This window comes from Zosterops lateralis, assembly GCF_965231275.1.
Source record: "Zosterops lateralis genome assembly, chromosome: 1".
NCBI lineage: Eukaryota > Metazoa > Chordata > Aves > Passeriformes > Zosteropidae > Zosterops > Zosterops lateralis.
The window spans coordinates 42,072,098-42,098,833 of NC_139762.1; the positions used below are offsets into that span (position 1 = coordinate 42,072,098).

General features: G+C 38.2%; 1 protein-coding gene across 6 annotated transcripts in view; it reads left to right on the top strand.

The window, feature by feature from the left end:
- The window catches only part of RBMS3 (RNA binding motif single stranded interacting protein 3), a gene marked incomplete at its 3' end in the record, with an annotated part of 441,712 nt that overhangs the window by 381,014 nt on the left and 33,962 nt on the right, over positions 1-26,736 (top strand). For all 6 annotated transcript variants that reach the window (XM_083873885.1, XM_083873884.1, XM_083873887.1 and 3 more), the window contains exon 11: positions 24,103-24,213. In XM_083873885.1, coding sequence (XP_083730011.1) covers positions 24,103-24,213 — 111 coding nt within the window. The remainder of the gene's footprint in view (positions 1-24,102; positions 24,214-26,736) is intronic.

Here is a 26,736-nt window from a genome sequence, read left to right on the forward strand (position 1 = left end):
AACAGAAAAGATGCAATCTTACCCGTCAACCTTCATTGTCAAGAAAAACCTTAATATAACAGCTGTTTAAAAGCAGTTTTATCAAAGGGGAATATTTTTTTAAAAGACAGTTATTAATCAATAGACATTAGAGTACATTCTGTGGAAGAATGTAGTGCATTTTTAAAAAAATCAATGTCTAATTTTGTACAAAGACTGTATTCTGCTTTCACTTCTCCCGCTTTGTGTACATCACCTAACAATATCAGAACTACTTAATTTATTTCATGTTAATATATTGCACATCTCTCTTTTCATGGAGATTTGCATTTTCATCAAGTTTTAGATTTACACAAAGTCAAAATCCCCAACACAAATCTGTAAGATTCATGTATTTTGTTTGCCATTTTGAACAAAAATTCCTCATTTGGTGAGCGCTGGTCAAGTTATTTATTTACCAGGTGGTAGATTTGTAAGTAGGCAGATTGTGATAGGATCAGGAGAGAGTGGTGTACTGTGTAAACAAATGCTATTAATGATAGGCCAAGAATTAGATAAATCAGTTTGCAGGAAGTGACAGGCTCAGCAGAATACTGAATTTATCTGACCATCAGGTATTTTGCCCTGTGTGATGCATTCTGGTTATGCATGCCTATGTGTGCTGTGAACAGACTGAGGCATGTGACATGCATGTTACAGTCCTCTCAAATTTACCCTCCATTGTGAACCTTTCTCTTATTTTGTGCCTAGCACTGTCTACTGTCTTGCAGTTGATACTGATGTTACCCACCTTCCACAGAGAGTGCTCTGCTCTGCCAGCTTACAACAAATCAGAGGATGTGCACATCGTAAGCAGGACCCCAGCCTGCTCGTAACAAAGGTGCTCATGTGGTGCCATTGCCAAACATGCAAGTTCTGTGATGGTGGAAGGGAAAGGCAACAATTTTCGTCTGCCACAGAGAGCAAAGGGCTTTGAATGTGCACTGTGGTCTGAGAGCACAGAGGTTTCACGCTAGTTGGTGTCAAGGCTGGGAATCATCTCTGGGTGCCTTTCCCAGGCTGGAGATGTGGTTCTCATTTCCATAGTGCAGTTAAGAACACAAGACGTTACCAGAGGACAGTTCACCAGCAGAAAGGGACCTGGATCTCCTTTCTGCCTCCCAAGCTCCATCCTTACACTGCAGGAAATCAGCATTTCCATTTGCAGAAGCAGCATTGGGCAGGTTTGGAGAAGGAAACAGGTTCTGGCATTCTGCAAACCCAGAAGAGGATTCTTGAGGAAAGCCCGTGATTTAGCCAGGGCAGCACTGTAACTGTAATAACTCTAAAATAGGATTTAAAAAGACTGGCACAACCTGTCAAAGCTGTAAAGGCGAATTCTTGTTAGTGAAGTATCAAGTCAAGTTTTAGGCTATTGACAAGATGTCCTTTTATAAACAATTCAGCAGAAAGAAAATTATGTATGAATCAAGGTGTAATCTTCAAGGTTAATTAATTTACTATTTTAAAACATAGGGTATTCATTTGGGGTTTTGTCCCAGAGGCTTCAACTGGTTTTGAAAGAAAATTCCAAGTGAAAATCATGCATACTTGTTCAGTTACAAATGTATTCTATAGCTATATTTATCCTTGCTGCAGCTCCTTTTTGACCTGAGCCTGCCTTTCCTTACACTGGCTTCAAAGAATACATATAGGCTTAGAGCACTTAGTGGCAGATACTTTTCCATCTGCCGCTGATCAGCTTTTTGACCTTGGAGAAAACATCTTTCTCTCAGACTTAGTTTCCTATTTGTGGGGGTTTTTTTGTTTGTTTGTGTTTTTGTGGGTTTTTTTTGGGTTTTGTTTTGTTTTGTTTTGTTTTGTTTTCTTGGGGGGTTTTTTGTGGGGTTTTTTGGGGGGGGGTTTTGTTTTGGTTTGTTTTGTTGTTGTTGTTGTTTTGTTTGTTTTTGTTTGTTTGTTTGTTTGTTTTTAATAGCAATCTATTTAGATTATAAAATTGTCATACTGCTAAATAGTTTTTAGTAGAAATTTGTGAAAAGTCTGGTGCAGCAAGGGCCTATCTTGACTGATGCCTCTGAATACATCTTCACAGTGATACTATTAGGGTTTCGGGTTTTCATGTTAATTATTAAAATAAACCTGCCCCAGCTACAAAAGGAAATACTGGATCAGATTTTTACAGTATAAATCAGGAGTTAGCTTCACTTAGGAAAATTGAATTGCATAGGTGTGAAACAGCAAGAATTAGAAGGGAATCACGCCTGCAGATATAAGCTGATGAAGGAGACTCTGGCACTTTCTTAAGCCTTAGAACAAAAGCACTTCCATAAATTACCATTATGTTATGCCAAGTGTATTCAAGGACCAATTTTACATAAGTAGGGGAAACTAGCTAATCTATGTATTACTTATGATCGCATCATGATTTTTCTAGTGCAGGACTTCTGTAAAAAATTGTAATAATGTACTCTAAGGAATTAGTGACCACTTTATAAGATTCAAAATTCCTGTATCCAGGAACCATACAGAATCATAGAGTGTTCTGAGTTGGAAGAGACTGACAAGGATCATCAAGTCCAACTCTTCAGTGAGTGGCCCATACAGGGATGGAAACGACAACCTTGGCATTATTAACGCCATGCTCTAACCAACCAAACTAATCTCAGTGGCAAGCTACATAATCCCATGCAAAACCTGATTAAATAGTTTGATTTTATGCCTCTTGATAATCCTATCAGGAGGTTTGTTTTAAAACACCTTTGCTCTGAGGCTTAGCACTCTGTTTTTAATTTCCAGCCTAAAGGTGCTCCTATTCATTTTGCCTCCATCTGTTCTTGGTCAAACACTCTTCCTACATTCAGTAATTGTTGTCCTTTCTCAGTGTTTACCACATTAATTTACAGACAAAAATTTTACCTGCATTTTCATTTTTAGGCTAGCTATGTTAACATCACTTCATTTGCAGTAATGTAAGGATTTTATATTTCTGGCTGCAACGATGACCCTTCTTTGGATCTATTCCACTTTGAATTCATTTTTCTGGGGCAGCCAATGCTCACAGGATTCAAGCCTTTTGTGCAAATAGCATTAATACTTCCTTCTCTTCTCTGGGACGACTTTGCTGCATTGTAAAATATCTTCCTTCCCTTGTGCTCATAACTGTTAATGCAGTCATCCTGAAATTCACTGATATAGAAGGTTTTCTCCTTCTATGTTTCCTGCAGATGCTCATACATGATAAAGGAAACCACATCTTAGCCTGGTTGACTTGATGAATTACTGCCTTACTCTGTTTAATCCAGTCCTTCCTGTATGGTGGTCTAATTTGCCACTTTACATAATGTGCCTTACAACTTTGCAATTTCCCCAAATATTATTTAAGGGAATTACTAAAAACATTGGATGAGAGCAATCCTGATGGAGATTTCAGTGACCCTCCCACTGAAATAGCATGGCTTGTCTTGTAGCACAACCTGTTATCATTTCCACTTTAGTTAATCCTATATCCTACCCAAAGTTTAGTAATTTCTGGCTGTAGCACTGCCTGAAATACTTTATTGACCTTCAGAGAGCTTAGATCTGCTGCATGTCCTTTGTTGAGAAAATAGGTCATTTTATTTTAAAAAATGAGGTTAGCTAGATCTGTCTTTGATTTATCTATGTTATATCTTCATTAATATCTTTTAGTCCTGGCCACTGGACCTGTGCTTAAATGTTCCAGCTCTGCAATAGAGATGATCCAGTCCTGCTTCCTCAATTCACCTTGAGTTCAGTTACTTCTCTGGGTTTTTCATCTCCTTTGTCTGTATTAATTTTTCTGCCCAAATGCTCCTTCTCTGAGTGCTGCCTCTGTTGTCTGCTGGTTCATGTAGGAAATTGAGATAGTGTCCTTACTCTGCTGGGGCTCCTTCTGAAATGCCTTAATGTATCCTCCATCTATCCTGCATGGGGAACCAAGCTATGGGTTCTCTCCTTGGTTTTCACTTACCTATGTACGAAACCTTTTGTTAGGTGTTTGAATATCATTTGCAAAGTCTCAGGTAAACTTAGAGTGAATCTTATTTCTGGCCTTCAAATGTAGCATTTTCTTGTCTTTTTTTTCCCCTCCCTTCTGAGTTCATTCCTGATACACATGTTGAGGTGTCTGAGTAAGTGGCTGATTAATTGAAACCTTCTCAACTGTAACTGCTGAAGCATCTTAACAACATAATTATTTTAAAATTATTTTTGCAGAGGCAGTGCTAACAATTTTTTTATTATTTCTTTTTTAATCTCAGTGTATAAATGTACACTGTGGTCTGACACCCTGGAAGTTAGAAATGTTCAAGATACCATAAGTCGTAGCTTATTGTTGAAACTAATGAATGTAGTCAGGTCTAACAGTATTTATTTAGACATTCATTTTTTACTCTACTAGGTAAAATGTTTTCTTTTCATTTCAAGTGTCCTGAGAAAGAATATAATATTGACCTAAACTTTGCAGTATAGAGGCAAATCATGTGTATCTTTCCTAAACTGATTTTAGTTCCACTGAAGTGGAGTAATTGCTTGATTACAGTTTTCAGATGGTAACCTTGTGGCCTTGTTTTCCTCTCAAACTGGCGTGAATTAGGATTAAGTCCATGCATTCAGTGATGTTTGCCACAAAGCCTCTTGTTGTGAGTCAGTAGTATCTGCATTGCTGTTGGGGGCATGGTTCCAACCTATTTCTTACATGATTGCGAAAACAAATAGTGAAATGTAATAGCAGAAACACTGAACATTCTTTGGCTGTTTCATAGTGGATTGATGAAAAGTGAGTTGTGTAACACAGTGACAGATCAACAGAATCTGAAGAATTTTGAAGGAGTGTCAAGTTGTTATTTAGTGAAACCACTGCCTTTGGACTACCTGCCAAAGAGATGCACTTCCAGCAGGGTAGGTTCTCATATCAAATGGCCTATTGTTAACAAGAAATTGGAAATTAGGGACTGAAATCTCACTTTTTCTTACCACGGTTTAAATGCAATTTGTTATTTCTTGTTACTGACTATAGCCTCTTGTTAAGGAATGTCTGCTGGACAGCCTTTCCCAATCTGTGTCTTTTAAATAAGCTACCTGGGATGTTTTGTAATGTCACTGCAGGTCTTGTTGCCAAGGAGAGACCCTGTCTCTAATATCCACCCCAAATCCCAGGAGTAGCCTTTCACCACTGCGAGCAATTGAGTGGAAGTTATCTTTTCTCTGTGCGTGGCAAATCATACAAGCACATCCCAAAGCAGGAAGGCAATTGGGTTCCTCATTATCGGTTGTCTACTTCTGCCTCCTAAAATACTGTAAACTCGCAGAGTGTGGAGTCTTCGTGCGGGGTTCAGTCTGGGATAACTTGGATGATTACTTCCACTTCGAGCTGAGGATCACAGGATTGACACCCTGCTACTGATCTCCATGGTGGGACAAGAGGGCTGCATATGATTCACACAGCACACAGCCTGCTTTCAAACAGCCTTTGTACTTTTGCAGTACAGCAATCTGCAAATCATTATGCTCCCCCTCTTTGCCCAATCCACACAGGATGTGAGTCTGTGTCAGCTCCCAGCTTGATAGCCTTCCTCTTTAGCACTATCAATAAAAAACTCCTGCTTCCAGCTTTGGAAATTACTGGTCTACTGCCTTCCTTTAGCCAAGAGGGTGGGTGTCACATTCACAGATGTCCCACATCTGACAGGATTGTGGCTAAAAGTATATTTTCCGAGGGCAGGTAGGGGAAGAGACCTATCATTGTGAAGCTGGTTCATCCACTATGCCACAACTGCTAACCCAGAGTTCAGGGGTCCAGGAGAACAAGCAGGGTTCCAGGAAAAGCATGGTTGTATGCATTCCACCACTGACATTTCTTCCTGCTGGCAGGCCATGTCACTTTTATGGAAAGGAGAGGATTGCTCTGGATGTACTTATTTTAAATGAAAATGAAGTGTTTGATGCAATGATCATTTCCTGCTGTTTGTGACAGATCTTGCTTCAGGGAGAGGAAGGAATCGACATTTGTTGGGAGGAGTTTGAGTGTTTCTCATAGACAAGCAGATGCAGAACCCCATCTCACTGCTTTGTGTCTGTGGAAGTAGCAAAGCTGTATTAGCTCCCTCGCTAACTCCACTCCAAGTGCAGCAAGCAAAGATACTCATCGTGACAGCTAAAGCTGTGACAGGCCACATATTCACCCTGGAACAGCACAGGAATAAGAAAAAATTGAAGAGAAACACCTGTGCAATTCCTTTGGTTTTCATGCTACTTTCTGCAGACAGTAACACCCTGTTCACATCTCCAACTTTCACTTGATATCCAGTTCTATAACATTTCAACCTAAATCTTCACAGGTATTCAATACCTTGGGCACGTTGGTTCTACCAGGAGATTACTATAAAGCAAACTTTAGGCAGCTGGTTAGAGCATGGTAATGGGGTGAGGGGAAACTGGTATTTAAAAGAGAATCCTAGTACTGCTGCTGCTGCCCAGAGAAGAGTTATGGCTCAGAGCTCAGATTTGGACTCACACAGCAAACATACCTTCAATCCATGACAGTGTTCATGTTAAAAACATGGACCTAGAGTAGGTCCTGGGAACTCCATACTAGTTTGGCCCTTTGCTTTGCTTTGCGTTCCACTTTCCAGGGTAGAAAAACACGACTATTTATCCTTGGATGACAAAGTTCAGGTTTGGCTATTATCCTGAGAAACATTTAACTTGGCCCGCACAGGTAGTGTGCACATCTTTGAGATTCTGGACTTCATACTTCAGTGGATAGTAATCATGGGTGTTTTCACTGAGATGATAGAAATGTACCAATGTATGTGTGACTGCATCCATTCAGGAAAAAAAATAAATATTGGGCATGTGTGTAAGCCAGGTGAACTCATTATAAACATCTTGTAATAGAGCTGGGGAAGTTTCAAATACCACAATTGAAGAGAATTTTCTCACAATATTCAAAATGTGTACATTTGTTATTCCTAGAGTTTTACATGCCATTCAAATCTGTCTTCCAGATAAAATCAGTGATACAGGTCATGACTTTTAGAGTGTGGGCTGTGATGATTAGCAATGATCTGCTTGTGGTGATATTTGCTTGCTTCCACAATATGCAATGTATTTGAATCCTCTCTGAGCTTCTTTTCATTATTTTATTCAACAGACAAGTGAAGGGATAAGTAGAAACATGCCATGAGTGCTGTTGTATGGCGTGAAGTATGAGACTGTGCTTTGCTGTTTCCTTTCATCTACTTGGCCAAGCTGGGACAATATGTAACTAGGCTTTATGCAATAGTTGTTCTGCTTCTCACAACATAGAAAGCTATGTTAACTCTTTTGTGCTGGTAAAATTCTTGTGGATAAATACAAGGGACAGAACTCTTTGACGTTAACAATTCCAATATCCAGTATAAATCATAGGAGCATCACAGGCGTTACTTTTGTATGTTACATGTGCCAAAGGACAATAATTCTACTCAAATGTGCTGGTTTCCCTCTGAGAAGTATTTTCTCTATTTCAAAGAATGCTGTCTGTCATTCTGACATGCTCTAAAGTGGAAGCCCAAGCCAAACAAACCAAGCAACAGGAAAATCAGCAGAAGACCAGAATGTGTGACAAAGACCTAAAATCCCAAAAGAGTCTTCTGTCAGACACCCATTTGTACCCTAGGTATCACCATGTAATGAGTTACTGTGAAGTCAGTGAGCGCTAATGTGAAATTCTTTAATGTCGCTGTGAGCAAGTCCATTTTGCTGACCTCTGAGTTGTGAACTACAGAAAATGTCAGGAGCTGCAGCCAGCTGTTCATGCCTTCTGCATGATCTACTTAGAGCTTGAAGCAGCTGACCCCTAGATATACCCAAATAGCAAGTTTATAGCAAATACACCTGATCTGAAGTGAAAAGATAAATTACCACCTTTAAAATATAGGACAGTTGCCAGAAAGTTTTAAAATTTTCTATGCAGAATACGGGGCTTGGAATGCAACTTCCTGAAAGTGAAGAATCAGTTGTGATGATTGATATAAGGCTCTAATTTTCCTAAAGGTTTTCAAAGGCTTCTGAAATATTTCCGATATATTCTACTAATTGGTGTTGTACAGTATTAAAAATCCTTCCAAGCTGTCTAATGAACTACAGCCATAGTTGCTTCTCAAAACCACAATTAACTACTTGGTTTGACATATTCAGAGCCCTCTTACACAGGTGGATAATTCTAGCTCCACAAGGAGTTTTGGTCACCTAGTTTCTCAGTTCAGTGGATCTGCAATTGAATCACTTCCTTTTAATGGGTGACTTGACTAAGTGGTTTGAAAGTAATTAGCAAACACAGTGGACCCAGTTTTGAAGTGTGTGATCAACATCTTATCAGGAACTACTTATTTCCTGTGGAAAACTGCAGTCAGCTTCTCAAGAAATTTAGAAGGCAACTTGTTGCTCCTACTTCTAAGGAAGCTAATCAAGGAATGGTTGCACCATCCCAGGCATGTTTTAACTTGTGATGAAGTGGTCCAAACTGATTCTAAAAGCATTTTCAGAAAGTCCATTCTTTATTGCTATTGGATGTTTCATTTGGTCACTTTTAAGAAAGCAGTAATTGTCTTCTTACAGACGCAGACTATTTTTTATCCACTAATACATTTTAATCTTGGTGCACAGCTGTTAATGGGATATGCTTCCACTCCAGAGCAATTCAGATTGATTTTGTTTCTACTTCAGAAATATATTACAGTAGTGCCACAGTATATAAAAGGGCTCAGCGTGTTGAGATGAAGTAGCCTCACGGTATTTGCAGCTTCTAATGGGAGCTCAGTACATTTAGAGCAGAAGTGGTGATTGATTGTCTGGTGCTCAGGCTAATTGATATGGCACTGAGTTAGTCTGAAGCTCTCAGCTCCATCAAAATCACACATGACATTGCTGCTGTGCCTCTTAATATTGACTGGGTAGTTCATATGATAAAAGCAGCATGTTTTGGAGGAGACTTCCAGAGCTGAGTGAATCTTCCTTCAGCATCAGTTACATTCTTTCCAGAAAGGCTTCCTGCCTAGGGTAGCATTACTCCTCCACTGGAAAATTTTTAAGAGGATGTTCTCAGGTCCGTTTATTTTTAAGGGGCTTGGATGCGGTCAGTGAGATCCTGTGAGGTCAGAAGAATGGAATCAAAGTGGTCACAGATGACACTTGAGCTATTTCCACAGCTGGATGCACACCAGCCAGAGTAGGCGGTCCTCTGCAGATGAATTAGTTCGTTGAAGTACATGATACAAAACATCTGTTACAATGAGAACAAACAAAAACAATGTGCCTTTGAAGACTGGGATTTGTTGGGAGCTGCTTGCAAGGGTGCTGAATGAGGCAGTTGTCAGAAAGTCAGAAACATTTTCAGGCTTGGCCTTGTGTGAACTAAAGCAAAACTACATAGTGAAAACACATAAATTCAATTAAGCAAAAAACCCTCTTTACCAAAATTTTGTTGCACTGATTCTTCATACAGCAATGAGGAGGGAGAGAACCCCTCTGTACCAAATGATTTTTATACCCTAAACCACGTTTAATACAATAGTATAACTCCAGCTGAGTGGCTGTAAAAACTTAGAAGCTACAGTGGTATAGTAACTGTTATTCTGTCAGTCGTTCCCTGTGCTGCTTTATTACCAGCTGTCTTGAAGTGCATTAGACGTTTTTCATTGTCACTGCCACCTGATGACAAATAAAAACTTCAAAATGCTTTTGCTTGAAGGAATAACTCACAGCTCCTAGCCAGAAGTAGACCTTTCACATCACCTTAATGAGCCAGAGCAATCCAAACATTCCCACCTCATTTTACTCTTACAAGGCAGTGACTTTTGGCTGCCTTTGATTTTGTTTCTCATAGTTGAGCTGGTGAGGAAGTAGAAATACTAAGATATTTATGGAGGAAAAAAACATGCTGTGTGTATTAAGACTGAAGACAAATCAATCAAAGCCAGGTGTTTATGAGTTATTATAGGGCAGCATTGTTCTCATGGACAGTTTAAAGGAAATGCAGCACTCCTAATACATTACTTCAGCCATGGTAATGATGAATTAGATGCAGGTAAACATCAAAGCATTGGTTCCCCTCTTTTTTTTCCCTTTTTTCCTAAATTGAGCATGCTAACTGTCACACAGATTTGATGGATGAGAATTGTGTCCTAGATACATAATAGGAAAAGGTTGCGCTACTACAAAATGCTCCCAAAGAGGTTTGGGTACCCAGTCTGTGTAAGCATGTTAGGTAGACAATAGTAGTAAAAAATAAAAAACCTAAACAGAAATTAATCCTTTAGATCAAGCATGTGGTAGGGATATGTGATTTTGGACCTGGAAATCTTTTAGTTCATCCCCTGCTGGTGGCCTGCCTTTTCTGCACAAGGCTGTTAGGTTTTTTAAGGCTCAACAACTGAAGCAGGAACTTCTGTGGCTCTCATGGGTGTCAGATAGGCCACTGGGAGAGGGCCTCTTTTGTAGCTTTCCATCTGGGATCCAGTGGTGGGTGTCAGGAGAGGTGAGAAGCTGCAGAGGAAACAAAGTTAAATAAGGTTCTTGTATAGTTCAATTGATTCTAGTTTATGCCTTCCTGATGAGCGGGGTGTCTGATTGTATATGTAGTTATAATTTATTATAGCTGTACAAGACAATTATGTTAATCTTACTTTTATTTCCTAATATTCTTTGATCTCATACACATCAAAGATGTAAAATTTTAGTCTTGTTGGTAATTAGCTAGAAAGCAAATATGTTGTCTGTCAGTACAGAGGATACAAAGCACAAGAAATTGTCCTGGGGGAGTCTAGATTCTAGACTAATTTTTTTTTCTCCTCATCAGATTTTTATTTCCCTTTCATCGGTTCCCTCAGCCATTAAATAAATGTACTGGAAGTAAACTTTGCCATTGTGAAATTCATTCAGCTTATTAAACTACCTAGTCAGTCAGTATGAATCCTCAATTGAGGAAAAGCAGTTTGGTACATCAAACAGAAATGAACATCAGTGTTTCCCAAAGTTGCAACAACCCCTTGCGGTCTGTACTGACGAAGGTTTCATGCTTGCTTGCTGTTAGTTTTAAGCAGGCACAGGCTAATGCTGTGCACAGTTCTCATTTGATTCACCCATTATAGTCCAAAGGCTTTGATTTCTAACTTGTGATTACTGCTCTGGTCAAGAACAGCAAATGAGGATACGCTAAATTATTTGGCTCTGCAGTTGCTCTTCAAAGCTGTCTTTCTGGAAGGAGAAAACACACAGGGATTATTTTACAATTTTTGCAGTGAATCTCTGCATCAGTACTTTATGCCTCCAGCTGGTGGATTTATACATCGCAGTTTATTCTGGGGATTGACCCCTCTCTCCACTTTTGTTCATGAATTGCAAAGAGATCATTATCTTCATAAATTTGTTTACAGTCCAAAACTTCCATATGAATAATTTATGGCAATGTTTCAGCCTAAGGATCCTTCTCAGTGTGCATAACAAGTATTTATTAGATGGTTCCTTACTGGAAGTTTTTTATTAGACTTGATTCTTTCCTGTTCCAAGGTTGGTTGTCCTTATCTTTATTAATTACTTGAACTTCTAGACAAGATGGCTGTCTTGACAGAAAATAAAATTTTGTTTCTTGATTAAACAAGTCTGCAGGCAGCATAGGGCTACAAAATTTACAATTGGATTACTGCAAAAAAACCCAAAATCACTGAATTACAATCTGAATCTGAAAACAAGAGCAGAATCCTCTCTGCTAGAGATAATTAATTAATGAAAATCTGTCTGTGGTATAAAAATCTTTTGAATACCTGCTTAGTAATGTACAGCTTGGCATCTGCCTCAGAGGATTAAAAACAATGTGAATTCCTGGTAGCATTCAAGTTGATGACAACACTGTCATTCATTTCAGCAGGGTCAGGATTTCAAGCCAAATTTTTCAAATTCACTAAGATCTGTACGCTATCGTGAGTGTTGGATTACAGAAGTTTGACCCGTTGAAATTGCAGACAGTTTCTGCTAAAATTTTTGCCTCATCTAGTTCCCTCATCAAGCTGTGGACTTCTGCATTATTTCCCTGAATTCATAATCATTTTCAGTGACACTGAACTGAAACACCAGAAGACAGTCCTTCATGATGCTGCAGTTCCTCAATAGTAACGGAAAATACCACAGGAAATACTACCAGAAAACCAGATTTCATGTACTTTTCAGCCCCACAAGTGGATTTTCTGTGTGCCTGGAAAAGTCACTTGAGAACAAAAATGTGGCTGCCAAGAGGTTGGTGTCTACTGGAGTTTATCAGAACATCTGCTGTTAGTTATGATGCAGCTTTTGATATCAAAGACAAAACAAAGGTTTGTTTGGTTTTTGGAGGAAAGGGTTTCACATCTAATGAAGATTCACAAGCATGCAGTGCACAGAACCCAGCCCTCAAGTCTCTGTCACTCTGGAATTAATTAGAGCACTATTTTTCTATCCACACAGCTCTCAACAAAAGATGGGAGTATTAGCCATTTGCCTATCATTTCATTCCTATTTATCTTCCTTTGGATGTTTCTTGTTTCCTTTACCTCTGAGGCTACCCTTTGCCTCTGGCTAGGACTGACAAGGCTATTACATATATAATACTCTGTGGATAATAAAATTTGGCTTTGAGGGCAGAATCAAATAATAGCTCTAAAACTTGTCTTCAAGTGAAAATGTGCAGAGGGAGAGGGTAGTGACATGGAAAAAGTTGTGAAAATGTTGTTTTGACTCCACTCCCAGAGAGAACTTAGGGAGTGGGGAAAGGGTGAGAAGAAGAACAAAGACAAAATATCTGCAATCTCCCTGTTTTCATTTCTGGGTTATTGAACTAATTTTAAGCTCTTTTTTTTTTTTCTTCAAATTTAGATAAATTCTGAAATGACATGTCATTTTGAAATATGGTGGAAACATTGCTTTTTGACAGCTCCAATTCTTTCATTCTTTTGGTCACAATTATGTGCCAACTGTGACCTGGTTTCATAGGATGTTTTATTCTCTCTTGGAGTTTTTTTTCCAAATAATTTACTGTTCATCTCAGAAATATGTGTATACCATCCAGCTGCCCTTCTTTTCTCTAGCTTGCTCTATGATTTGCTCCTCCAAAGCATCTTCTTGCCATCATGTAAAAGACATCTTACTGACCTCATGGCAGACTCATCAGTGCTTTATAGAAGGCTGCTCATCCTCTTTGGGTCAAAGACTCACTCTGGTACATTTATCACAGTAGCAACTCACTAGCTTATTCCTCTTTGGCTTCAGAGCAAGGTGCTCTCTGTTGCCTGAGACATTTTCAGAGCAGTATTTGGTAGTAAGCAGTTCCCATCAGCTGCCTTGTAGCCTGAAGAATTTACTTTAGGTAGGGCTTAGAATATTACTTTGAAAAACTTGAAAAAACTGATCTTTCTTTGCTCATTTGTGGAATCTCTGAAATTACTGTTGGGCACAATGGTAGTTAATTTTTAGATGCCAGAGAAAATAAAAATTAACATTTTTTTTTTCCCAGAGAAAACTGAACACCTCTACAGTACTCAAATAACTGAAAGAAATTCAGGAAAGCCGCCCCAATTTTTTTATTATTATTATTTTAACCTATAGTTCAGCAGATCAGATGGTGTGTGGAAACCAAAGTCACAAAGAAGTAAAAAACATCTGTCATATGTCAGGATCTGACTGCTTGCTTTGCATTCACATGGACTACTACACAGTGCTTGGAAGGAAATGGTGGTGTACAAAAAAAAAAAGCTATAATAAATCAAAGCTTTTTGTAGATATTACTGCATGTATGGATAAGTGTAAACTGGAGCTACTTAACCTGATTTATCCAGTAAATTCATTTAGAGGAAACTGAAGCAGAAGACTTTGACTTCATTTGTCCATGTTGCTTTGGCAATTCCTCTGAAACTGGTAGTGTGACGGATGTGATCCATTCACTAATGTGGAGAAAGGAACAGTATTTGGTGGTTACCATCCTTCTGATTAAACTGAGTGCCCTGAAAAGAGCCAGTAGCCATAGGCTGGTGGCAAACCTCCTCTGTAGACAGAGCAGCATGCCTGACAAGGACCACGCAATCTCTCCCCTCTGTGTCATCAGTGCTCTCCACCTTAGAGCTGACCTGTGGAGATGCAGCCCCCTACCTTTCCCCACCCTTGGGAAGGCTGTTGGACACCACCAGTCACAGTGATGTAGCTCTGTGGTGGAAAGCTTCTCAGTGGGTAGCTGATATCCAAACACTACTGAGCAGCTGTTGTTTGATAATTTTCAATGCCAGCAATGACCACACCTGGTGACCAAGCACTGAGACTCCCTATTCTATTACCAGGCCCCTGAGCCACTCTGTTCCACCCCCTCCATGTACTTTCAACACATTTAACATGTTACAGCTGTGCTCACTGCTATACAATAGTTAAGAGGGCTGCCAGCATTTCCAGTATGAACTCGTATTTTAAGGATAATAACTCAGCTGTAAAAATGTGCTCTAGGCTGAAACTTTATAAGGAAGATTTCTGCCCAAGAGTGACTTTATCTGGACAGAAAACAAAAGGGAAAATGTATCAATTTAGTCATTCTTAATCAGTAAAGATATATTAAAAAGAAAGTAGAGTAATCCTTGCTGGATTACTTACTTTCTCTTCTTTCTAGCTTAATAATAGCCAAAACCTTCATCTTTCTGAACTTTTCATGTCTACTTCTTAGACTACTTGAATCATTTTCACGCTGATTATTTACTCGGTTGCTTTTAAATTGCTTTACCTCAATATTTTCATTTGCTTTTAAAAGACAATGGGGTGTGGAGCAAAGTAGACTCAAGTTAGCCATCTTCTCTTATTTATTTCAAATCTTCTCAGCATGAATCAAGAATTAAAATGTATCCTTTTCATAATCAATTTGGACTGGTGTGTGTAATTGGAACCACCTGTTCTCTTTGGACCTGCAATGGTGATGACCCAAGATGTCTGAACGCTCATGGACTTGGGAAAGTTCAGACCTAGATCCAGACTCATCCCAGCACCCTGATAACAGACCAGCTCCTGAGTCCTCTATATATCACACAGGATTTAAAATTAACACTTTGAGGTAGAAGGGAGACATATCAATGTTAAGTGTTTTACTCTAACACACAGATTGGTGTCACTGGAAGTACCTTAAAGTAAAAAAGAACTTAAAATACTTGTTTTTTTAGTTAAAAAATCAGTTTACCCTCTCTAGACTCCATTTTTTTCTGACTGGTGACATATACTGTGGGCTTGAATTTGATTTTATCTATATGATTTGTAGCTTCACAGATTTAGATATGTTTTTTGAAGGACATCCTCTGTGTGCTGGCTGCCATCATCTTTACTGGCCTCTTGAGGTCTCATGCACCTGGGAGAGAAGTTTTAGGTTGTGACACTTCTGCGGCCACAGTTTGTCTCAGTTGATCATAACGGTGTCTGAACTGTAATGCTGTCATTGGGAGAATCATCCAAAGTGAGGTGAATTGTCCAGGAGCAGCAAAAGCCAGATGTTGGTGGCATTTTGCTTGTAGAGAGTCCAAGGAGCAACTGCAGAACATCCATAGTCTGGAGTTTTTAGAGCCAGAAAAATCACGCTTAAAATTTGTTAAGGCATGAGCGAGACATAGTTTTATGTTACTTTTAATGGTGGAAAATAAGGTAAGAAGGCACTATTGGAAATATGTGCCCCAGTTTTGGATTTGAGGTCTGTCACAAAGCTGGCACTGGTAGGTAGCCAGTTTTAACCAGTCAAAGGACAAATCCCAATACCGAATGGAGTGGATTCCATTCGTAGCCTCCTCTAAGGAGTTACAAGTCCAGAAAATGAAATGTAATTTGGGATCCGGGCCAGGACATGCAGGCTGTAAAAATTTTTGGGTTTAAATGAGAGGAAGGACTGGCTGGAATAGTTTTCTTTCCATTACTGTGTGGGAAAGGGCTTTGTTGAACATTACAGGTTACAAATCTAACAGAACATGACAGAGACAGATTTCTGTATTTGTATCTCTAATAAGGGCACATTTTTAGTTTTAAAGATTGGTATGAATCACTGTGATCTAGAACTGAATTGGTACCTAACACGAACAGTGGCTTAGTACAAGATTTCCCAGTCTATCATCCTCAAGTCTAAAATCTATTATTGAACAGGAGCATATCTTTAGAAAAGCATCCTTCCTCACCCTGGGTTTCATTTATAGCATCTTCTGCTGTCTTTCCTAATAGATAGGATAAGAAGGATTCCTGTGAAGATTATGTGCATATTACTGGTCCTCATCAGCTTTCCAGAACTTTTAAATTTGAAAAATTGTATGAGGAAGGAAGGGACAGTTTTTAGACCCTCCATACCTTTAATCTTCCTTTGTGCAGGAGCTGCCAACAGGGATTTGAGACAAAAGCAGCAGATGACAGTGCACCATAGTGGTGACAGTGCATCCTCATGGAGGATGGGCATTGTGTTTGTAGCTAAATTCAGGAGTGATACAGCAACATTAACCTCAACATTTCAAGGTGGCTTTCTACTCACCCCATGCAGCTGTGTACCTGGTAGCCCTTACATCAGTGTGGCTCTGAGAGTGTAGCTTAGATTTGGGCCTAGCCTAGGAGTTACCTCTGATGTTGAAGAGCTGCCTTTGGCTTGACATTGGAAGGGCCGACACAAAGTCCAGGAGCAACTGTGCGAAGCTGCCTTATTTGTATTGTCTGTCACTAATAAATTCTGGTTTACAAGAGCCTTTCTGATCTCAGAGTTGCAGGGAAACATCCTGGTACTAACCATTCCTTGACGATTGTTCCCATTGTCCTCTCAAGTATTTGGGATCTCACAGAGGAGCACTCTGCTGTCTGCCACCCTAGCACCTCAGTATTTCTCCTTGGAACTCCATTCAGTGATACTATCTCACTTTTTTGAAAGCTGAAGGTATTTCAGATATTTCCATCTAAGTCTGGTTGTGTCAAGTCCTTGTAGTGTTGTGGAGTTAACACCACACACAGCCATACCATTTTCTTCATTGTGTAGAGTGTCATTTTTGTCATCTTACCTCTCATATGACCTTAATACATAAAATTATATTACCAGCCTTCTTTTCTGTTTGGTTTTGGGTTTTGTTTTTTTTTGTTTTTTTTTTTTCTCTTGTTGATAGCCAGTTCCTCATAATTTCTGATGTCTCCCAGTGTCAGTGTTTGTCCTTCTAATGAGTAAATCTTTTAATCCAGCTCATCTGTTAGATTACAGCTCACACAGTGCAAGTCCCTCCAGGTGTTGGGCAGGAAGCAAAACACAGCACATCTGCTACAGATCACCCTGTTACTGGCCACTGCAGTGTCAAGGCTAGAAGTGCACTTAGAAGAAATGTCACAGTAGTTTCCTCCCCAAACCCAGTAAAGCACTCTCTGTGCCTGGCAAATGACCTATGCACTGAATCTTGCCAGAAAAGCAGAGATGAACAGCCCAGTGTGTCAGGCCACGTCTGTTGTCATGCCTTTATGGAGCACACAGATGAGTGGGGCTGCCCCACCTTGCATGGAAAACTTGAGGCCCAGGGAGAGACATGGTCCCACTACATTAAACACATCATTACATATTCTCATGTCACCAACCTTCTCTGTACCTCGACATAAAAGCACAAGCCTGTGGAGGCAAAATTTCCTGTCAAGCATTGTCCTTGTTTTAGGAGCATGTTTGCCTGAGTAAAATAAAATTAGTGAGCATTTTCAGCCAATAACAGAAGTTTGTCCTCATTGCTTATTAAATTTGCTCATGAACAAGAAGCTTAAAAATCAGTCACTGTTGCTCGTAGTTTTCTTTGCCGTGATAAATCCTGCACTGAGAGTTTCAAACATTAAAGAAAACCTATCCACATACTGAAAAAATGTTGTGGCCTGAGTGGGCGTAATAGAATTGGCAATAGAATTTGTGTCCCCATGTGTAATTTTATGTATGCATATATGTATGTGTAAAGTAAAATTATTGAAGATAAAAACATTACATCCTTTTTGAAAGTTTCATTTAAACCCACTAAGACAAGGAAGTGAAAATTTAGGCTAAAGATTGGTGCTGGCTTGTATTTTAATTGTACAATTTGATAATATCCATTTATTACCTTGTTAGAAATAGTATGTGACATTAAGTGAATTTTCACCCCTGGTAATAGGCAAGAAGGGAGGGAATACAACAGAACTGTTTGAGGGGAAGTATTATTTGGATTTAACTTTAATAGATGAAATTCCATTCTGATGTCAAGAAAAACTAGTCCACAGAAAAGAGACTTCTGATTCCCATTTACTAGGATGGCACATCAGCTGCTGGGAGACAGTGGAGGAAGGAAGGATATCATCCACATCAGAATATATATATAAGAATATAAACAGAATGAAATTGCTTGTTTTGACAGGGATTGAAATCTTTCTTTTGTGAAATCTGATAGTGGGAAGGGAAGGAGAAGATTTGATCTGTGTATTACAGTAGTTATGTCCCAAGCAAATTGCCACCTTTGTGTTTCTTTTTTGTCTTCCGGGGATACTAAACCCTATATGAGAGTTGTGAGGATTCTTTTGTTCGTGGGGCTGTTCTTGACATAACAAAAGCACTGATACGTGGACTGGCTACATAAAGCCATCATATAGCCAAGTGCATACTCATAAGCTGAAGAGTAGGAAAAAAGCTAATAAGATTTCTCATTCTCTTCTAGTACTGCCTGATATAATACATTTATTAACTGGTACAATATTTTTCAGGTATTGCTTTATTTGTGCACACATTTACTAATATAAAATTCTTCCTATTGCATCAACTGTCTTTTCCTCATATCTTGATGTTCCCATTTCTAAATCTTTTTAATCTTCATTTCTACATGTAGACTAGTATCTGTACATTATCAAAAGCAGTATTTCAAACTAGGAGACAGAAAATACAAGGCAAGAAGGACAATGGGAAAAAAAAAAACCAACAAAGAAACCTTGGCTATTTTTTTAGGAAAGGTGAAACCTACACAAGGGTCACCTTTGTTCTTTATTTACCACACTATATTTGGATTCCTAATCCTTTAAAACCAGTTATTTCTGGGCAGTAACTCTCTTGGACCTATGATGTATACTTTCAGCCGAGGAAAGAAGTTCACGAACATACGGCAAAAACATAAGAGAGGGAAAGCAAATATGCCCATTGCTCCTAGAAGGTTCACTTAAGTTATGAAGGTAGTGTCAGATAAGAATTTGAATTTATGTCCAAGATTCAAAATAGTACCATGTGAACTTGCTCAGTACAGAAGCAGGGCTCAGCATTGAGGAAGGTCTGTATCAGGTTTGCCTATTCCAAAGTTAAAGCTGCTTTAATTTAGTGAAGGGTTTGGGTTTCTTGCTCACTTTACCACATTTTTAGTAAGTTTTTGAAATCAACAATGTAATGACATCAAATCAAATCCTAAGACTTGCAGAGTATACATTTTTAGCTGATGTTTGCTGATCTTCTTCACTGTACTCAAATCATAATTTAATCTCTGATAAACTGGCAAATGCCACAGCAATTGCTACATTTTCACTGAGAAAGGGAAATAAGTTTTCCCTTGCTTTGGGATATCAACAAGTATTCCCAGCAGAGCTGATGACAGAGGACAGAGAGGATTTCAAAGCTACCTTTAATGTTCCTGTAACAGTCATAGGAGTTTGGCCCTTACCAGCCAGTTTGTAGTAGTTGAGTGGACTAATTTCCAACAAGGGGACCTGGGTTTTTTGCTTCCTGTGGGGGGAAACCCAAGAAGATCAGACAAGTCAGACTAGACAGAACAGTAAATCAATCAAAATATGGCCATAATTTGTTCAATGTGCAGAGAGAGTGTATTTATCTGCAAAAAAAATGCATGTTGATTTTTTTCATATTAATTCTTGATAGATATGGCTGTCTGAAAAGTAAAAGAAAAATCATCCTTTCACTCAGCTTAATAAAACCTCAAGAAACAACATGTTCTTGATAACATAAAGGCATTCACTTGGTAGTAGGATAATGCATTTTCAGATGGAATGGCCTGGTGCTTATATGTCTGCACAAGATAATCTGTAAACAAATTCGAAAAGTAAGTTTTCTGCTGTAAACTTTGTTGGCTTTGCATTGGCCAGTATTTACAAAGCAGAATTTGTAAGTATGGTTAACTTGTTAAAACTTCTTAAATAAAGGAAAAGTAAACTCTAAAATAAACAGATGCTTACTGTAAGCTTTAAAAATTATTTATTCAGCTGGTATTTTTCCCTTAAGTCCAATATCAGTATTAGAACACTGGAATAAAATAGAAGCCTTTAATGCAGTTCATTATTGTAGAAAGCTGTGACTAACTAATCCATCCTCCCACTGGGCCCTAAGTGCATCTCTCAACTAGTGAACTCTCCATTCCTAAAGCCTCTAACACACTTTTTATTTCTGATGTCACTTTCCCACCCTTCAACAGACAAAAGGTGGCATGGGTCTTTGCACCAGCATAGACTTGTTCTGCTGATGCCTTTTGATATTGGCAAATACTTAAAGGTATTTTACCTCATATAATAAACTGTATTTGGTGTCCTTCCTGTAATTTGAGTTTGTTGCTATAGAGAGGTTGTGTAGTGTTCACAATTAATAAAGTTAGGCTTCTCTCTTTGTAAGTGATAGACTATATTCTGAAATACAGACATTCACTTTCTTATAGGAAAAGTAGGTTCATAAAGCTTAAAGCATTCTAAAACAGCAAGCTCTTTCAAATAAAGTGAAGAGGAAATCAAATCTGCATGTTACCTTATCTTAGGTTTATCAAAATGTTGCAAAAAACATGCATATCTGTATCATTATTCCTTACCATTTGCCTGTTAATTTATTTTAAAACCACTCTAGCATCGACATGATTGTAGGACATGTTTGATGTAACCTTTGCCAGTAGCCAACTGGATGTTTATCAGCAATTACATATTATAGGCTGAAAAGAATCAAATTACTTTTAATATGATGGCAACATCTGATGCAAGACATTTTTGTCTTCTACAGCTAAATAAATTGAATATGAATGGACTTGACAGCATGTATTATGAAATGCATTATGGTCTGGAGACTGCGTGTCGCCCTAACAACCAGACGATATTTCCTTAATTAAGTATAATTTCTTTCCTACGTGATCACAAGAAGATTCTGAACTGGTGAATTAATGATCTGGGAAATGCATGTAATTCTCTGCTCTAGGTAACTGTCAGCTTAAAACATGTTAAGCTGTTTAGGAAAGCTGCAAATACTTGATTTGTTTGCCCAGCTTCTTTTTTCTAGCATATTAAATTGTGTCTATTTAGGAACAGGAATATATATTTTTTCAATTTGAAAATTATATGTTTTCTGTCTCTGAGCAATTTTTTTTTCCTTGATATATTTTCTCTTCAGTCCATATTTTTAATCGTTTGTTTGCAATACCTATCCCGCTTACTTATTTGCTAGAAAACATTTGCTCTCAGACTTTTCCATTTTATGTCTGGCAGTGGTGTTTGTTACACTAAACCGTAAGACTTCCTTCACCGCTGCCCCTTCTTCATTTCCAGGCTCCTGAATTTATACCCAGGAATAGTTAACAGTCTGCCACATGTCTAATCACAGCAAGTTCCTCCAACCATACTTTTGCAATAAGTATCTTTTCAGGATTGCATACAGAAGGTTCTTGAGGATCTCTAGTGAGGGAGACTCCACAACCTCTCTGAGCAGTACAGGATCACCAGCACAATGCAAGTTTTTCCTCAGGAACTTCTAAGCATCAGTCTCTGCCTGTTACTTCTTGCCTGATTGCTTGGCAACACTGAGTAGAGCCTGGTTCCATGATCTAACACATTCCCTTCAGGTGCTTACATACATTGATGCCTCTGATTGTCTTCATGCCCCACCTCTGGACCCTCTCAAACAGGTCCATGTTCTCTTTATACTGGGGCCCCCAGAGCTGGACTCATCTCTCAAAGTGGGATCTCACTAATATGGAGGGAGAATCACCTTCCTAGACATCATAAGCAGGAGCCCAACTTGTCTGTCATGGAAAGCCCTGAGGCAATCCTCCACCTTTTACCCAAGGAGAACACTGCTTTTAGAGGGAGCTGATAACTGTGTATCAGTTGACAAATTTAATTTGAGAACATATGGTTTGATAAAATAAAAATGTTGATCACTCCAATCATAGAGCTTACAATTACCTATTATAACCAAAAAGTGCAGTTAAAGTCCAAACTCTAGGGCTTCATCTGGCTGCATAGTATCTGAGGCCATTGATTCTAAAAGAAAACATTATTTTCATTGGGCATGGTTCTTCTTCAGACTCTTGCACTGAATCTGCTATGCAGGAACTGCTGGATGAGCTGAGTGGGTGTGTACCCCACAGATTTGTTTTTGGACTCTTTCATCCAAAGGGAAGACTTCACTCTGCTGAAGCTCATTTAAATGAGCTAACCAATAAATTAATCCATGTAAACCAGTGCAAATTAATATAGCCAATAAAGTGCAAAAGTGGCAAGTGTTGCAGGTTTGATACATGCACACTGATCGGCTTGTTTCCTAAGCATTGATTTGGAATCAGGACAGATACTCCACAGAGGCTACCTCTGAAATTCGTCAGATTTCTCTAGAGACTCTTTTCAATGCAAGAAATCAACTCTGTGACATAAAACAAGTGTGTATTTTTTTCATAGGCTGAGAGTATTACAGAAAGGACTGACCAAAATGAGCCTTTTTCTTACCCCACTGTATGCAAGGAACAAGTTTGCAGGGAGTGCAGACTCTAGACTTCTAAGATAAGATCTGCATAGAAAAAACATTGCTGGAAGGTGAGGCAAAATTGAAATGGTATTTCCCCAGAATTTGTATTTTTATTTATTTTTACTTGCAACTGAAAATTTGAAATCCTTAGGTTCTAATCAGATCCTTGGCAAAAATAGCTCTATGTGAATATGAGATAGACATGTAGGAGCAGGTATGCTATGAGTTTTAAAACAAGTTTGTTTTACAGGTTGGTTAAACAAATTTGTTTATAGGTGAATTTTTCTAGTATTCTCAAAGGGGGAAAAAGTCTATTTTTTGAGCAAATACATTCATCTACATTTTTTCACACTTTGTAGCAGATGTAATGTGGTTGTGCAAGTTTGTGATGTGTGCATAAAAAGATACATACAAAGTAATTATTGCATATGAAGAAATTACTGGAAATACTGCCTTGTGTCACCATCTGCAAGAAAAAGAGCAGACCACACTTTCTGACTGACTTTCTCTAACCAACACAGTAAATAGCACTTTACGACATAGAACTGAAGAGAATCAACACTTCACTAAGTCATGATGTTGCTAACATGGGACCTTGGAGAGTGGGAGAGCAAAAACCAAGGAACATGAATGGCAAAGAAGCTCTCTCTCCAAAGCTCCTCTGGCATGTCTTTTGTTTCATTTTTTGGTCAAAGTCTCAGTCTTGCTTTAGTACATATGCTCTTTGTTATTAATGTCTTTGTTTTTCATGAGGAGAAGAAAAATGCTTTTAAACACTGTGTATGTGTTTTAAATGGGTGTCACTACTAAACTCACTGTCAATAGCTAGTCTTACTTAATCAGTTATAAAATATCATGAGTAAGAGTTCTTAATAGAGACTGGAAAAATCCAAGATAATTACCATAATAGGCTGAAGATCTCTGAGTCTGAAGGCTCTAGAAGTCAGAGAAAATTGGGGACATATGTGTTCTGTCTGTAAGATTGTTCTATATAGGAGATGGGAAAATGGAAATGGCAGGCGTTTTGCAATGTACAGTAGCATTCATCATAGAAAGAACATATGCATTTGTTTGTCAGAAGCAATGAAGTGAAAAATGACACTTAATTGGAGCTGACATAAAATGGCCTCATTAGCAGTACAAATAATATATGTGTGTAGCTTGGTTGTCAATAGGAACAAAACATATTTCTTCTGACACATATATTAGTGTCTTTTAAGATTCATGTCAAGTTTTCAGTCAGATTTACTAATTTAAGAATGCCTCCTTTTTTTTTTTTTTTTTTTTTTTTTTTTTTTTTTTTTTTTTAATATGAGAGAGGTTGAACTGTAAATAATGTGTGTTTCTAGGGTGCTGTGATAACACCAACAATGGACCACACTATGTCAATGCAGCCAGCAAGCATGATGGGCCCTCTGACCCAACAGATGAACCACCTTTCCTTGGGCACAACAGGAACGGTAAGAGCACTATTTTTTTTCTCTATTGCTTACTGAATTTCCTAAGGTAATTTACTGCTCTTTTCAGTGCCTTTCAGGGCTTCACCATCATACCGTCACCATTAGTTATGACAGAACAGAAATGACAAAGTAGTATGAGTAGTAAAATGGAAGGCCAACAAAACCTGATCTATATTTAAGAGGAATTAACTGTACTAGTTCTGATATGATTATGGAAGAACTGTTCTGTCAATTTGTTTTTTAAATTGTTTGCTTGTCAGTGTAGAAAGCATACCCCTGGGATCAGGAGTTCTGGCTTTGTGGACGGATCCACTACTCACTTCAAACCATAGCAGCCAGCCATATGTATTTTGCTCCTGGTTTAGAAATATGACTTTTGGTCAAGGCCAGCTGTGTTTCCAGTATATCCTATTTAAACATGTGTATTTCAGCAACTGTTTCTGAATTTTCTTTTTAATCTGTGTAGGTTGTACTCAGCTAGCTCCCCCAGAGTCAGAGAAAGGCAAAAAATCCTCTTAATTAAAATTATTTGAGCTCTCTGAAAAATTCCTAAAATACAGCAACTGTAGACTATGTATGGTGGTTTGATATGTGAATGTGTGGACACTGCGTGTAATGTAAATTTTTTTTCAAAAATACAGACATACATATTACACATCTCTATCTTTAGCACACATATTCTTTATGTAATAATTACATGAAACACGTAATTACATAACATGCTCTGTTGTGCTCTTACTCTTTTTTTCACCATTGTTCTGCTTGATACTAATCTATAGGAACACAGTTTTCCAATTATTTTTAATTGAATAAGATACTTGATACATTTGCATCTGTACAAAGTTATTTAACCCACTGTGTTGGGTCTCTTTCTGATCTCTTCACCTCCTTCTTCCTTATCTGTTGAATTTAATTCTAACTCCAGTGTCTCTTCTTACTTCTTTAAAAAACTCTGTTAAGAACTTAGGCTTCTGTATTTTTTTCCAAAGAAACTTAAATATGATGATTTATTGTTTATCCTTGATATTTTAAATGTTGCATTCAATAATCAGAATTAGGAGTTACATCGCAATGTTAATCTCAGCATATTCCCCTTCATGAAACTGAAGGAAATACTTGGTATAGTGGGAATTTCTGCATGTGTAATTATTGTGATTCTAAAGCATGTTTAAAAGTTAAGGCAAGGAAATGGAAAATGAATTCTGGTTGTGCTGTTGGGCAGCTCCTATGAATTTTTTCCTTTGCCTGTCATTTTCAATTCCGTAGCTTTTAACAGACGTTGTCTTCTGTGCTCATCGTCTCACAATCCTAATGCAAACTAGAAAATTCCCAGTTAATATTCTCATCTTGCTTGAGACCACTGCTACAGTGCTTACAGTAACAAATCCATCTGGGGCGTCAGGCAAAGGACTTTGAGAGGCAGTGGGTCATCTAGTGGGTGACAGTGAGATCCTGAACTCATGTTACTGCAACCAAATGAAAATCTTTCCTTTCTTTTCCTAGCTCTTTACACAGTTTTGTCTTTCAAGGTCACAGCATTCCCTGTGATAATTTCTTGAAATACATTCAGAGGTGTACCATACAGGTTTATGTTTATTATCTGTATAACTCCTAAGTCATTTGCAGCAAACTTAAAGAGCAAGAAAGAGTAAATGATTGATGAGTGCTACAATATCCATAGGCTATTCAAACATCTCAAATGGCACCCTATTTTATCACATACAGGATTTCTCTTGATTAAAAAAGCATTAGCACCATAATCAGTTTAAATACTCATGCAAGCAGTATAGTCATGAATGTCATCGAGAATTCCTCCTATTGGGAATTCCTCCTATCAGAAATCACGAACTGGGCTGCCAGTAGCAGTTTTGTTGGATGTATCCATCCAAATGTGAAATTCATTCTTCAGCACATATTCTGTTACAGGGAGAAAAAAAAAAAAAAAAAAAAAAAAAAAAACAAAAAACATGGGGAACACAAGCTATTTAGAGATACGATTTATTTAGAGACATTTTTCTTCATTTATTTGGAATTCTGAGTTTTGGTCCAGAGAGAGGAGCATTGAGAGCATAAAGCATGAAGAATTGTGCCAAGTCCAAGCCATACTACTGTGGGTACCTCAGCAGGACTAGGTTTTATGGGAGATAAAAGATATAAATGATACATTTCTGTTATGAATATATTTTTCAATTTTATGCTTAAAACTGTGCAACAGAGTGCCATTAAGAGCCACCAGCTACCTTTTAAGAAACCAGCCAGATTTTTTTAGGCAAGCAAGGTAAAAAGTCACAAATAATTCTACTCAAATAATTGTACTCACTGTTGGCAGTAATTCTGTCCCAATTTAATTTAAAAGCTTGCAGTATGCAAAGCAGTTTTTATGAGAAGGCCTTCATATGTTCACTTCCTTAGACAAAGCATTTTGCTAATTAACATAACATATTTTTCAGCTGAAACAGACCCCTGTGGTCACTTCAGTGAGAGTTGACTTCAAAATCACCTCCACACTTACCTGATTCAGGA